At 39.5% G+C, this 16436-nt stretch overlaps 1 protein-coding gene across 2 annotated transcripts in view; it reads right to left on the minus strand.

Moving 5' to 3' along the window:
- Positions 1-2748: 2748 nt before the first annotated feature.
- KIT (KIT proto-oncogene, receptor tyrosine kinase) overlaps positions 2749-16436 on the minus strand; it is an 80020-nt gene continuing 66332 nt past the window's right edge. For both annotated transcript variants that reach the window (XM_073342016.1, XM_073342015.1), the window contains 7 exons: positions 15237-15325; positions 12983-13110; positions 10531-10653; positions 8008-8119; positions 7811-7910; positions 6977-7082; positions 2749-5639 (listed from right to left, as the gene is read on the minus strand). In XM_073342016.1, coding sequence (XP_073198117.1) covers positions 5523-5639; positions 6977-7082; positions 7811-7910; positions 8008-8119; positions 10531-10653; positions 12983-13110; positions 15237-15325 — 775 coding nt within the window. In that variant the 3' untranslated portion in view covers positions 2749-5522. The remainder of the gene's footprint in view (positions 5640-6976; positions 7083-7810; positions 7911-8007; positions 8120-10530; positions 10654-12982; positions 13111-15236; positions 15326-16436) is intronic.

Raw genomic sequence — 16436 nt, forward strand, 5'->3', positions numbered from 1 at the left:
TTTATCCCTGAATTTTGAATATTTCCCCTCCTACCAAGAGCTCCCTATAAAACTCAGAGGTCGTTTCCAGCTACGCTTGGTCATCAGTACTCGTTCTTCATCAGTTCCTGCCCTTCCATTGGAGAGTGCTCAAGGTCTTTACTATCACCCTGGTCAGTACTAAATTGTCTCTTCCTTCTGTGATTAGGTTGGAGATCACCTGGCTGGTGTTATGGACGCACATTGCTCAGTGCCTCCACACACACTGCAACACTTTCAAGGTCTTTCATTCTTGTTACCTTCCATGCAAGCTATAGTCATTTTGTTCTCTCTTAATTAGTAGGGGAGAAGGCTGAAGGATCAGTCCTAGTGTTCAATAGCAGACTGGTATTTTCCATGCTTCCAGCCAAATGAATGCATCCGATGAAGTGAGCTGTAGCTCACGAAAACTTATGCTCAAATAAATTGGTTAGTCTCTAAGGTGCTACAAGTCCTCCTGTTCTTTTTGCAGATACAGACTAACACGGCTGCTACTCTGAAACCAGCCAAATGAATGTTACAAGTGAGATTCCCAAAGTTTGGTCACATGGTGGGGACTCTTGCTCATTTCCAGTTGCATTAAATGATAGATAAAAACTACATTAAACACTTTCCTAATATCACTTTCCATGTAAGCAATTGCTATAGCTGACACAGGTATGCATCTGATGAAGTGAGCTGAAGTGAGCTGTAGCTCACGAAAGCTCATGCTCAAATAAATTGGTTAGTCTCTAAGGTGCCACAAGTACTCCTTTTCTTTTGACACAGGAAAGTTATTCAATCACCAGTGGGAAGAGAACTTGTTCATGTGATCGTTGATAGTAGGGGAGGTGGTAAATGCTGCAGTCTCCAGAATAGGAACATAGTCTGGATGATTTTCTACATTTGACAAAGAGCCTTGACACAATAGTCTAGGCTCTTTTTTCAAAAATGCAAATTAATGATACAGTAAGCCCAGAAATAAGTGAATTACCTCTGCAACGTAATTAGAGCTGTGTTGTAATAATTTATAAATATTGTACATTGATCTGGTTATTGGGATGTTTACTGCATACATTGGTTGGTTTACTTTAGTAGTAGGGTTGGTAGGAAAAACAACCAAGAAGGGAAGCAATGGCTCAGGATCAGACACTCCTTGGTAACCACTTCAGTGTTAAGAGGCAATGCCCGAACTATTAGCTTTACAGATTCTACATCTTGAATCCAGCCACATTCTATCTCCTGGGTGAATTCAAGATCACTCCCAGAGAAGTAAAGGTATGAGGCCTGGCACCTCTGGGAATGCACTCAGAGACCCGATGGGTCATAGAGTTGCAGCTAGTTCTATAACCATGACTAAGGTTAAGAATTCGTTGTGGGTATTTTTAGTAAAAGTCAGAGACAGGTCATGGGCAATAAACAAAATTTCACAGAAGCCCATGACTTGTCCCTGACTTTTACTACAAATACCTTGGTGGGGGGTGGGGGTGGGGGGTGGGTGACGACCGGGGACGGGGGACTAACAGTCCGAACCCTGCTGCCAAGCGCTGACCGCTGGCAGCTGCTCCAGTCCCAGCTGCTGCTCCAGCAGTGGGGGCTGCTTCGACTTCAAGGACTGACTCATCCCCAGCCACTGCTCCAGCTGTGGGGGCTGCTCCAGCTCCGACCACTGCTCCAGTTGACAAGGTTCTGCTCTAGTCCTGGCTGCTGACGCAGCCCTGGTGGCTGATCCAGCCCCAACTACTGCTCTGCCTGCTGCTCTGGCCATTGGGAACTGACCCAGTCCTGGGGACTGACCCAGCTCCGGCCACTGCTCCAGCCACCGGTGCTGCTCCAGGTCCAACCACTGCTCTTCACCAGGGATGATCTGGCTCCAGACACTGCTCCAACCGTTGGAGCTTGACCAAGCCCTGGGGACTGACCAAGCTCTGGCTGCTGCTTCAGCCACTGGGGCTGCTACAGTTCCAGGGACTGACCCAGCCCCCAGGATTGACCCAGCCCCAGCTGTTGGGGGTCTGACCCAACTCTGGGGACTGACCCAGCCCCAGCCCTAGCCACTGTTCCAGCCCAGGGCTGAAGCCGAAGCAGTCACGGAGATCCGTTAAAGTCACGGAATCTGTGATTTCAGTCACAAAATTGTATTCTTAACCATGACAGCCTGCACTAACCCACGGTGAACCTGCATCACAGTTACAAGTTGCAACTTGTTTTTCATCCCAGACCCCACAAAACATATTTTTTCCACTTCCTGGCTCATTATAACAGACAGCGCACTATGCATAATTTTGTTACTTCACTGATCAGTGGTATTATTAATGTAACAAAATGATGAATCCTAATAATTTCACTGAACTAGGAAATGGAAGTAAATTAAAACTTATTTCTATACCAAATGTCCCCCAACACCTGGTTGAAGGGATGATTCAGCTCATAAATAACTTGCTGAACTGAGGCCTAAGCATGTGCTTAATGGTACTGCTCACAGCAGTATATTTCTAAACTTCTTGCAACATTTTATCTCAACTTTAAATTACTCAGACCAATAAAATATGTATTGTGGACCAATTCTCTAGCATCAAAATACTTTCACTCTTGGATACCAAAACAACCCTGCGTGCACAGATTCTTAAAGTTTTTCACATGCTGATCTAATCTGTTTATACGTAAAGAGGTCTCCAGAGAAGCATCAATAGATTGTTAGTGTCATAGCACACATTTTCAAAAATATTTCAGAATTCCAAACTTCGCCTCTGTGGATCCAGATACTGTGGTTTTGCATCCACCCAAGAGTTTATTAAGATTTATAACTAAAGGAAATATTACATTTTAAGATATTACACATCAGTAGCATAGGAATATGTATTTACATTTTTATTTGAACTCTTTAGAACTGCAATTCTACAACTGGACACCATATCCAAAAGTGTTTCATAAACTTTCGAACACTTACATTATTTATACATATGGTTTTTGCATATCTATATATACATATAAAAATATTTTTGTGACTCAAGGACTGAGACTAGTCAAAATGACATTATTGCTACATTTCCATATTTACAAAAAACAATGCGTAAAACCATTTAAAACATCAAGCCACTACAAAATAAGTTTCAAAAAAACCCAAATTATAAAAATATAAATTTAAAGAATATTTGAGACCAAAAATTCTTTCAGCTAAGTGCCCGCAAAGTACCAAGACATCTACAATTATACCAGCTAGACTGTCTACAATAGCTCTGAAAGCCAGCACACTACAAAAGAATTTTCATAGCATTGAAACAAGAATGCTCAACAAGAAGTATGATATGCATAAGTGTGCCCCCAAACAACTGGTTAACTTTAGAAAGGTGCAACAGCATAGATAGGTCCAGTGCAAATGGCTATTTTAAGATTGGTTGACAAATTTCTAGAACTATATATGAAATACATGGTTGTATAAAATAAAGTATGAAAACATGAGGTACTAAAATTATAATACCAGTGTGTGCATTTACAGCTATCTTGTTTTAGGTTGTTAGTTACACATAAAAAGTAAATGTAAACTCAGAACAATGAGACTGACTAGTATGTTGAGTATAAATAACAGAGTGCTTAAGTGCAGGCACATTGTAAATAAATAGGTACTTAAGTAGTACTGTCTCCTACATGCTTCTTTCAATGTTTTTGCTGATTTATACTTGACAGGAATATAGGAAGAGAAGAACTAGCAGTATTTGTGCTGGAAAAAATGGTTGTTTCGGACACTTAACCAGAGTCTTGGGCTCAGGGCTAGTATTTTTAAAAAACATATTCTCACCCCAAATCTACATACCTGTAAAATAAGGCTGAAGCTCTATTTTGTGTTCTGCTACATTAAGATCCAAATGTTTCCCAATTAATAATCTCTCCCTCTTATTAATTTTACCATCACACAATATTCATCTGGAAAGACGAAGGGACTGAGAACAAAGCCCTTCCCAGGTTACGGGTATGTGGGCCCATCTGTGGGAAATTTACACTTGTATGAACACAAGGGGCCTCTGGAAAGAAGAATTCTTTGACGAAGAATTTGAAGAAGAATTATTTGTTTAAAATAAGGTGAAAAATTAACTGCCTGTCCTTAAGGTATGTGGATTTTACTATAAACGTCTCCTCTGTACCCAGATCAAACTACTACAACTACGGAAAGAGATTTTTCACTTTCACATTTTTTGTCCATTTTTAAGATACAAATATTAGCCAAGCATGTACTACTCCCTTTCCACCCTGCAACACCACACTCTTTGCTTGGAATGAAAACTATGTGAAATACGGGCTGGGACATGAGTAAGGCTAAGATTATGTCACAGCGGTCACAGAAGTCATGGATACTGTGTCTTCCAGCGACCTCTATGACATCTCCCTTCAGCCCTGGGGTGAGCGGGGCTGGAGCTGTCAGCCAGCTGGGACCCTGGAACTCCAAACCACAGCTCCCAGTTGCCATGGGTGGGGAGGGTGCCCCTGCAACTCTCAGCAGCTGCTGGTGTCAGAAGTACCCAGAGCTCCAAGCCGCTGGCCCTGGAGCTCAGAGCCACTGTGAGAGGCAGAGGGACCCTGGAGCTCCGAGCCACTGTGGGCGCCAGGGGGCCCCAGAGCTGTCAGCCGAAGCAGTGGGTGCTGGACCCCCCTTTCCCATCCTGCAGCAGGGCTCGGGCTCTCATCCCCCACATCAGCCCCATTTTGTCAGTTATTTTGAGTATTTTGAGGGACAGGTCATAGGCTTCTGTGAATTTTTGTTTATTGCACATGACCTGTTCCTGACTTTTACCAAAAATACCCATGACAAAATCTTAACCTCAGACATGAGGGAAGGGGAGAGAAGCTCCACAATGCTCTCCTTCCCCCGATGTCTGGAAAGCCTTCCCTAATTGCAGAGTCCCTTCAATGGTCTAGTGGCTGCACAGGCTGAGGTGCTGGGGAGGAAAGGCGGGAGGTGTTATTCTATTCACTCCCACCCCTCTCCATGTCCACATGTTACCCTCTTCTCGTGGCATCCAATTCAGAACACCTGCTTGTGACATTTGTAGGGTTTTAGACTTGCCACTTGCAAGCAGCTATTTGTATGTGTGTATGTATGTATGTATGTATTTATTTCAGAAATGTAGCAAAAAATCCCCAACAACCAAGCAATCAGAAAATGACTATTAGCTTTCCAGGCACAGATCTAGAGATGGACTTTTAATAGTTGGTTTGGTTTGTATTCAACTAGCTCCAGACCCAGGTTTAAGATTTAGATTTTTGTTTATATGACTCCCTACTGCAAAAACATACAATATAGCAAAGTATATACAGCTTCAGTCAAAACTGCAACAATGGATGTGGTGGATGGACTAAGTTTACATGTAACGGTGCATGGTAAAGGACAGTATTATAGCAACGTTCAGACTACCCTGGTAGTGAGTAAAGTAAGACAAATCATTAATGTCTACCCTCTCTTGTCCCCTACAGAATAAGAGTGCCTAATCCATCTGGGTTGCCTATTTTCCAGATGTCCCTCTCCTCTTTCAAGCATCTTCGCGTACCACAAGGGGCTGAGTAGATGAAGTGCTGCTCCCCACAGAATTAATCCTCACTGAGTGATCTGCAGCATTTCCTTGATGGGGTGAAAAGTTTGAGTAAGCCTGGAGAAGACAGACACTATTATCAATATTTCACTGAATGCCTCCTTCATATAAGCAGAATTCACCATTGCTGTTAGTTGCCCTGTTTTACAATGTGCCCTGGTAACATCTATCCAGGTAATTTGTTTCCTTGGGAAATTAAAGTACATCCTGAAATAGAATTTAAGAGTGCCTGGATTTAATTGTTCTCTAAAATGGATCAGAACCTCAAACTCAGTTATTAAAAAAAGACAGGAGATTTTGTAAGATAATTTTAAACAGAAATCTTTGAAATCTTTCATCTGAATCTTTGAAAATCCCTCCAATAATTTCATACTTTTCCTCACATTTTTGCTTTTGTTTCAGTAACCCTTGTAGTTTGTCAAAAATATGTTAAAGGAAGCAATTGAACCCCAGCAGTTTTTGGTTTCCTCATTTCTCAACATATTGGGGAGCCACTTGTGTTTGTGTCAAAGCCAGGCACCTAGAATTTCCAAGGAACCATTATTTTTAACCTAGAAGCAAGTTCGAACCCCATATATGGTCACATGATCCTTAGGTGCAGATCTGTAAATCATTCGTCACAGGGCAGGATCTGTGTCTATGAAATGGCATAATTCCTTCTTTAAGACCTGTTGTCCATTTATCCATCCACAAAGTTCTTAGTAAGAGAACTGAGTACAGCAAGATGCTAGCTTGTCAACACTTACATTCCACGTGACAGGCACCAGGGCCCAGATTTTTAAAGGTCTGTAGGTGTTGCTTCATTCATATGCAACACCTAACTGATTTAGAAGCCTAAATCTCATTTTCAAAAGTGATGTAAGCAATTAGGAGCCTACGTCTCACTGATAAAATAACAGAGCAGACAGATCAAAAAGTAAAGAAAGGCCAAATCCAGAAAGTGTCTTACTTAGCTGTTCAAACAAAAGAAAAGGTACATTCCTGACTGATACATCCACAATTATGAGATTCCATACATATATATTAGTCTGTGTTTTAAGATATGAAGAAATCAAAAGCTATGACCATATTTTATAACAACATGTACAGCATGTACATTTTCAAAAACATGCAAAACATCAAAAACATACTCTAACTTGTGTTTATTTCATTTTATGCAGATACACAGTTTTCAAAAGTTAGTATGAGCATACCATTTGTGAAGGAATGGCGCAGCGAAGAGCTAGGGGTAAGTCTGAAAATTATCCTAACAGGAAAAATTTACAGTGCAAAAGTACACCAATAACAAGGCCACTAAATTTTTTGCTCTCTTTTTAGAGTCTGATTTACACCACACAGGTTTTTGAGAAATGTAATATTAAAGATTGAAGATCCATTTGGAAGTTCATACTTACATGGTTTGCATTATCTGAAAGCTGCTGCTCAATTAGCTGTACAATTTGCTTAAATGTTGGTCTCTGTACAGGATCAGCATCCCAGCAACTCTTCATTATCTCATACCTGCAAAGATGTTAAATTAAATATTATTGACTGGAAATTTCAGCAAGAAATAATTTCTGTATTAAAACTCCATTATTATCTGTATGGGCTAAAACAGATTGAAGTTATCCAGTGTAACAATAGCAACTTATTCCAAAATTTCAAAACACAGCTAAGTAAAACTGTTTAAACAAATTTTATAAGAGTAGAAATAGTAGCACTGGCCCAATTGGCTATGGATACTAAGGACCGAATGCTGCTGAGATTCTGTGGGGAGAACTCCATTTGACAGTAATGGAAGTTCTGCGTAAGGAGTTGCTACAGCAGGATGGCTACCTATTTAAAGATAATGGGTCTGATATTGACAAATTTGAAAAAAACACTACACTGGAAATGGCTAGTAAAAAAGATGCTTGGACCATCTTATTCCAATCAGGAAGTAGAACACAACTACAGTAATTGCACAAGTCGGTGCAATTTAACCAGTTTACATCAACTGAAACTGCTTAGTATGCTCTGTCTATTATCTTTATTATCTTTACCTTAGAATATCTTTAATGACAGAGCCATTAGGCCATAAAAGGATCACAGTATGCAGGTGTTATACAATTAAAGCTAGTCCAGCTGTAGAAAATTTGAAGGGGAAAAAAAGGCAACATTATAAGGTACATTTAGCCCATATCTGGAAGTTTTACTTCCTTTGTTTCAAAAATTATTGGCTGATTAGTAAGTGATAGCTTGTCTCTTACATTTCAACTGGTGCACATTCTGGACTAAACATTCTGTATCCTTCCTTAATCATTTTATAAAACTTGGAGTCCACAGGCATTCCAGGGTAGGGGCTGCTTCCTGTGGATACAACATTTAATTAATCAATGCCATTTTAAAATCAGAAATAAACTCTAGGTGAAATACAAAGTACACATTCAATCAGTAAATATCTTACCTAAAGAAAACAGTTCCCAAAGCAATATTCCATAAGACCAGACGTCACTCTCGAAAGTATAAACACAGTTGAAAATACTTTCAGGTGCCATCCACTTTACAGGAAGCCGAGCCTTTACAGGGGTAGGGTATGAAGGTGAAAATAAAAATTAGACAAGCAGGTTAGAAAATTTAATAATATCAAATGTACATTTACATAATGGTTACCTATCTTTTTATATATTATTACTGAAGTGGAATTCTCTCTGCAAGTCAGAGTGCAGAGATACCATACAGTTACTGATCCATCACTGTACAGGCTTTCTACATTTATACCATTCCTTGCACTCTGATTAGTTTAAGTGTCTGATTTGCATAACAGCTATATAGTTGTGGCACCTTAGAGACTAACAAATTTATTTGAGCATAAGCTTTCGTGAGCTACAGCTCACTTCATCAGATGCATCAAGTACTCAAGTGCCACAAGTACTCCTTTTCTTTTTGCGAATACAGACTAACACGGCTGCTACTCTGAAACCAGTTATATAGTTGTTTTTATAAACAGTGTGTGACTCCCTGTTTCTGCTTTAAAATGGATGATAGCCAATCAGAGTGCAAGAATTTGTATAAACATGGTATGGTTGTTTAAAATAATCAGACTCTGAATATGCATATCTCTTTATTTGAATTAGCTATTATGCTTACACTGCTCTGATGCACTCCAGTTTTTCAAGCAGACAACCAAGGCAGCTGCTTTAGCTTCTAATACACCCTCCCCCACCCTCAAAAATGCAAACTGCTGAAAAGGAAATGGTTAAAAAAAAGTGTTCAAAACCTCTTGATTGATTTCCTTTCTTCCCTCTCATTCCTTTGACCTTTCCGCTGTTGCCAGAATGTTTGTATTGCAATGGGAGAATCCCAGCCCTTTCCTTCTAACTCTTTTGAAACAATGTATACCAAAATATATTATAGCTACTCTGTCTAGGAGAGCCTTGATGTCCTGTAGGGAAGGGAAGCAGGAAGTAGGGAAAGGACTTAAGAGGAAGAGAGGAAAATGAGAAGGGTAAGGAAAGGGTAATATCTTTCCATCAACTGCCTAGAGTTATGGGTGATGAAAAGAACATGTAGATGTTGGAGTAGATGAGCAATTTGAGTTACTCATGGTTTACTAAATGAAATATATAGCTGCAATAGTTAGATATTGGAATAATGTTTGGCTGAGTTAGAACAACCAAATACTCGTGCAGCTACTTGCAGCAGAAGTGGCTGCCGCCATTGTTTGGAGCATCAATGCTCCTATAGCCGTAGCTGGGTTTAAGATCAGGCCAGACACAATTAGAGGAGCCCCTCCCACAGCAGCCCCAGTTTCCCTTCTTCCCCAGCAGCTGCTGCCTATCCTTCTCTAACCTTCTCAGACTAAGAAAAATCCTATTGTCAAGCAGCTCAGGGCAACCTAAAGCATAGTCTAGACAAGTGTAATGTAATTAGTTACTGCCTACCTCACAAGCTGCTGGCCTGCACTTAAAAATCCTTGATCAAGCAGATCCTGACTTGAGGTTGAAAATTAAACCTGGCCTCTCACTTCAGTTTCTTTGTAAATGTCACTGAGCAGCACTCAGTAGATATTTTACCAACCCAGCCTGGCTGCTTTGCTGAATTCTTCCTCTGACTTCAGTTGTACCCTATACTGAACTTTGGGAACAGCACACATGGCTGGGGCAGATCTCCAAAACCAGCTGACAAATGCAGTCTTTTTCACTTAAGCCTTAAATGGTCACATTCTGGTTACCTTAAAGACTGCCTCTTCCTGTGGGACACCAAAGCAGTTGAGATTATCAAAGGATTTAAGCGATCACCCATTGGGTTTATTCGGGAGGAACAAGCACTTTCAGTGAGAGAGGGACTGTGGAATTCTCTACCCTTCTCAGCTTGCCACAGCTTGATTTTTTGTTTCTTCAGCATGCTCCTGTAGTTTATTCCCATATGTGTCAGATTTTCACCAAGGACCCATGAACAGCTCTGGCAGTTAAAAAGGGACTTAAACTGGGCATAAATGCAATGTGCATTCACTTTAAGATTTGGTGAAAAGGGGTCTTAGCGTAATTGTGAATAGTCTGGATTGGAGTATTCAGGCTTTTCTTTTTTGGTCCAAAATGTCACATCTCACTACAGTCCATATCTATCTGGATCTACAACTGCAAGTGTCAGGTTATGTCTGTTACATATACAAATTAAAGTCAGTTTCATTGCTAACCTCAGAATATAGAACCAGTGAAAAATCAAGCCTATTTCTGCTTCCCACTTTGTCCTACTCAATAAATATCCCACATTTAGAATACAATTTCTGTTATCTGCATGATATTTATAACAAAGCAAACACCATAAAACCTGATTTTTAGAATATTGTTGTATGAATACTTACTTTAATAATTAACCAAACAAATACAGCACCACTAAGTTTAAAGGACATAAAAATAACTAAATTTTAGAAAAAGATTCTTTCACAATTAAGACAATTTAGAATGCTTCTGAGTCAAGTACTTACATTTCCTTTGACCACATAATTTGAGTCATTCCTTATATCTCTAGCAAGGCCAAAGTCACAAATTTTTGTTATTCGACCATGAGTGAGAAGTATGTTTCTTGCCGCCAGATCCCGATGAATGCACTAAAGTAATAAAACAAGCAAACAGGAAAATATTTGTTAGTATGTTCAATCCTTTTCACTGCTGATGCAGAATTGCTGACTGTGTGTGTTTTCTTGAATATACATGTACTTGACGATACATAATATATAGTGCAAACTGAAAGTCAAAGCGTTTGAGTTTAAAAAGCTTACTTGGCTATCAAGCTTTATAGCATGATAATGTTACCGAAACATACAGGAGGAAGTGCATATACTGCTGTCTATAGTTAAGGTGGCCTAAGCATTTCCATTAGGAAGGATCATTTTCTGTTCCTTATAACTTTCTCAGAGTTTCACACTTTCAGCTGAAGTTCAGTATGCTTACTCTGAGCCAGAAATTTTTTTTTTCTGAAAGTTTCATTAAAAAGCGATTGGGCTATTTTCTAACACAGTCAGAGGGGGAAAAATGCAATTTGTTTCTATGGAAAAAAAATTATAGTTTTTTTTTTAAATAATTTTCATGACCTAGGGGAAGGTCATGGAAACTAGAAATTGGCAAAAATATAGGCTCAAAAATTCAACTATATTACTTAGGAACCTAATTCTCATTTTCAAAAGTGACTAAGGCTTTCATTAAGACTTGTTTGTGGGGCAGGAAGTTTAAAATTACATATATTTGTTTTTACAGTAGATTCAAAATATACTGTACAACATAATGTTCCTAGATTTTATTACTTTTTTCATATTAATTGCCAAATTGTTTTCAAAAAGTAAAAATCTTATTGCAACTGCAGGGACATTATTAATAGCTCTAACTTTCTATTTGGCACAAATCCCTTTCTGATATTCCATAATTTTTCCTATGAAACCTTTAGAAAGCACAGAGCACACAGTGTGTCCAAATGAAAACAATTTGTGGGTCTCTATGTTGATTTTAACATTTTTTAAAAAAAATTACAAAGATTCTTCAGTAGGAAACTAAAAGTATCCCATATGTTAAACCAAAACTTTGAAAATACCCATCCTGTAATGATCCACTTGTTTAAGAAGGTGTTCTATAGTTCAAAAGTATCAGATCATCCAGGGTTTAATTCTGAACACATACATTTTGTGCAAATAGACCTTTCTTCAGAGGTCTTCTAATGCTCTTCAATTTGTAAACTGTTTACAGATATCACAGAGAGTAAGCCATCTAAAACATTCAGGAGTTTACTGTCTTTTTGGAGGGATCTCCTCCTTTGAAGATCAGATTCATTCACAAATTCTATCTAGTTTCCACACTATAAAAGTCCCTGAAAAATTAAGTCTTCAGGGCTTGTGTGGGATCAGATAGCACCAAAAAACAGATGGAGATTTTATTAGACGGGCTGCGTGCTCCAGGAGTCAAAGGAAAGGCCAAACTTATTGACCCTCTGAGCCGAACTACGACAATCTTCAGAAGTTTGAGAGCTGGGCACGCCAGTTGGAGCAGGGCTTCTGCCCTGCGGTGGGGTGGTGGGGCTAGGAGCTTCTGCCCAGAGGGTAGGGGAGTCTCAGGGTGTCAGCCCCAGGGGACATGCCTGCTGGGGCTCAGGACTTCACCCCACGGGACATGCCTCCTGAGGATTCAGCCCCGCTCCTGCTGAAGCCCTGATCCCAGCAGGTGCACCCTGCAGGGCTGAAGCCCCAAGACACCCCCCTCCCCTGCTGGGCAGAAGCCCCTAGCCCCACCACCCTGCTGCCGGGCAGAAGCCCCAAGCTCCCCTGCAGTCTGGTAGATGGAGAATTGGGGGGGGGAGCTCTGTGAGTCGCACTTTAATCATAAAAGAGCCGCAGTTTGGCCACCCCTGCTATAGACCAAAATCCTCAACTTCACCAGCAGGACATAGGAAGTAGCAACAGAAAAGGACCTGCTGCTCCTGCTTTCTCCATACACACACAGTCAGTGGAGTTTGTGGATACGGTGCACACACCCTTACAACTCCTCAGGCCTATCCCTCCCTTCACACTTCTGGGCACAGAGCCATAGTATTGCTCTGTTCCATGCACTGAAGGAGCTCTCCAATTCCCAGTGCCCTCAGCAATGGAAATGCAACAATTCTGCTGCCTTTTGAGCATTGTACTCCCAGAGGTAGCCTAGAGGTTTTTCTTCATGCGAGTAAAGTCCAGGGAAAATTAATTCTGAGCAGACTAGCACTTTTCAGGGCAAAACTCTAGGCTGGTAAAATGCAGGACTAGATTACACAAAGGAATAGACTAGTCAAGTCTTCACAGTACAGCAGAACCCTGTTAATTTGCAGTGTTTGTTAAAAAGATTACTGAACAGGTGAAATAGTCATGTTTTAAAATGTCAATATGTGAAGAAAACCTGTCACTCAAATTCACAACTTACATTTTTGGAGGCAAGGAAGCTCATGCCCATTGCCACTTGATAAGAAAAACTCAGTAGATCTTCAACGTCCAGAGCCAATTCATCATCTTCTAATATGGCAATGGTAACATCTTGATCCATATATGATCCTAAGCAACACAAATGCAAACACTTTATAAATGGACTAAGTATGATGGCCTGGAAACATATTTGGCTTATATTTATCAGAATGTGGTGCTGAATAAATAAGGAAACTCAGTCCATACATAGAATCATATGACTGGAAGGGACCTCAAGAGGTCTGGTATTCTAGTCCCCTGCACTCAAGGCAGGGCTCAGTATTATCTGACCATCCCTGACAGGTGTTTGTCAATCTTGCTCTTAAAAATCTCCAATGAGGGAGAGTCCACAACCTCCCTAGGCAATTTATTCCAGTGATTAACTACCCTGATAGCTACCCACCACCCCACCTAATGTCCAACCTAAATCGCTTGCTGCAATTTAAGCCCATTGCTCCTTGTCCTATCCTCAGAGGTTAAAGAGAACCATTTTTCTTCCTCCTCTTTGTGATGATCTTTTATGTACTTGAAAACTGTTATCACGTCCCCCTTCAGTCTTCTCTTCTCCTGACTAAACAAATCCAATTTTTTCAATCATTCCTCATAGGTCGTGTTTTCTAGACCTTTAATCATTTTTGTTGCTCTTCTCTGGACTTTCTCCAATTTGTCCACATCTTTCCTGAAATGTGGTGCCCAGAACTGGACACAACTGGACTCCAGTTGAGGCCTAATCAGTGTGGAGTAAAATGGAAGAATTACTTCTCATGTCTTACTTACAATACTCCTGCTAATACACCCCAGAATGACGTTTGCTTTTTTTGCAACAGTGTTACACTGTTGATTCATATTTAGCTTGTGATCCACTATGACAGCCAGATCCCTTTCTGCAGTACTTCTTCCTAGGCAGTCATTTCCCATTTGTATGTGTGCAACTGATTGTTATTTCCCAAGTGGAGTGCTTTGCATTTGTCCTTATTGAATTTCATCCTATTTACTTTCAGACCATTTCTCCAGTTTTTCCAGATCATTTTGAATTTTAATCCTATTCTCCAAAGCACTTGCAACCCTCCCAGCTTGGTATCATCCACAAACTTTATAAGTGTATTCTCTATGCCATTATCTAAATCATTGATGAAGATATTGAACAGAATTGGACCCAGAACTGATCCCTGTGGGACCCCAGTTGGTTTGCCCTTCCAGCTTGACTATGAACCACTGATAACTACTCTCTGGGAAAGGTTTTCCAACCAGTTATGCACCCATTCTTATAGTAGCTCCATCTAGGTTGCATTTCCCTAGTTTGTTTATGAGAAGGTCATGCGAGACAGCATCAAAAGCCTTACTAAAGTCAAGATATACCACATCTATTGCTTCCCCCCATCCACAAGACTTGTTACCCTTTCAAAGAACGCTATTAGGTTGGTTTGATATGGTTAGTTCTTGACAAATCCATGCTGACTGTTACCTTATGAGCTTCTCGGCATTTGCAAGTTGATTGCTTAATTATTTGCTACATTATCTTTCCAGGTACTGAAGTTATGCTGACTGGTCTGTAGCCCCCCAGGTTGTCCTTATTCCCCTTTTTATAAATTGGCATTACATTTGCCCTTTTCTAGTCCTCTGGAATCTCTCTAGTCTTCTATGACTTTTCAAAAATAATCACTAATGACTTAGATATCTCCTCTGTCAGCTCCTTGAGTATTCTAGGATATATTTCATCAGGCGTCTGTGACTTGAAGACATCTAACTTGTTTAAGTAATTTTTCAGTTGTTCTTTCCCTATTTTAGCCGCTGATCCTACCTCATTTTCATTGACATTTACTATGTTAGATGTCCAATTGCTATTAAACTTTTTATGAAAACTTAAACAAAAAAGTCATTTAGCATGTCTGCCATTTCCACATTTTGTTATTGTTTTCCCCCCCGCATTGAGTAAAAGGCCTACCATGTCCTTGGTTTTCCTCTTGCTTCTAACAATAACATCCATTACCAAAATGGTAGAATAATCATTTGAATCCCTCATCTAAATGTTTTCACAACATAGAGACACATGAAGCCTTTTTAACTGAATTTATTCTTTTTTTAGTCCTTGTCACATTGAATTAGGGTTTTAATTGGACACATCCATCATCAAAGATCATTTTAAAATTGAAAAGAAATCAGAAATCCCTCTTTGTACTATAGGATGTGAGTTAGATTTCTGGATAAGTACTTACCTGTCTTCCCTGATCTTCTTTTATCTGCTTTTGGTGGAACAACATAAGAGACTCCTGGTTTCATGTCCATGTATTCATTGATGACATCACTGTGTGGATAATTTAGCATAAAAATATTAAGAACAAATCTGAATCTAAAATTTTACAAATGATTAACACTGGAAAAACGTAAGGTTTGTGAGTGTTAATTATTTTTAAAAAGAAAATAAAAATTCTATACAGAGAGTGATGAGATTTGACAAAATAGGCTATAAGGATGTGCATTATAAGATAAGTAATGGTCTGATCTCAAAGTCTGGAGTTTTGTTCAGATAAGCACCCAAAAATTTTTTGTTTATATTCCTTATAGTTAAGGTTGAGTCTGGAAAAGAAATGGCTAGATATTTCTGATGACATTCTAATGTTTCCTTCTTCTATTCAGGACCACTTCTATCAATATATTCGGTAATTCAAGTTTCAGTTGAAATTCAGAAGATAAAACTGGAGAGAAAAGTTAACTGAACATCAGAATTTCCAAAAGGGTTCAAGTTTGGTTGCAGAAATCAGGATAAGTTAGAGGGAATTTGTATTTTTTTTAAATCAGTTTTCCCATCCCTATGCATATTCAAATGTATGGACTCTAATTACATATAGTTTATAAATATATACCTTTACAATGATGAATATTTTTCCATTTAGTATCTTTTTGAACTATATGGACACAAAAATTCACTTTACCCTGCCCATATACAACACCTTTTATCCAAGAATATCTTTTCACTTTGCAAACATTATGCTTGGTCTCACAACAAACCTGAGAGGTAATTAAACACTTCACCCCTCCATTGAAGGGCAGAGACCTCTGGGGTGTTATGCAGCTGCAATTCAACAGCACACAGCAATACTCAAATTTGGTAAAGACTCTACAGACCCCATCCAACCTTTTATAAAAAAGTGCTATGTGAAACTCAAATAATGAGATTCTCAGCTTTATATCATATTTGAAAGATGGCACCTCCAATAGGAGTCATAACCTCATGGTGGGATTCAAATGGAAACTCCAGAACCACTTCCTTAAACACATAGGTGGTTTCTTCAGTGTTGTCTATCCATGTACTGATCTAGCATGACCAATCTTCTCTTGAAGGTGTTATGGCACAATGGTGATATGGCAGATACATCTTTAACACCAAAGGGACATAACTCCCTACTGTAGCAAAG

This window comes from Lepidochelys kempii, chromosome 4, assembly GCF_965140265.1.
Source record: "Lepidochelys kempii isolate rLepKem1 chromosome 4, rLepKem1.hap2, whole genome shotgun sequence".
Taxonomy (NCBI): Eukaryota; Metazoa; Chordata; order Testudines; family Cheloniidae; genus Lepidochelys; species Lepidochelys kempii.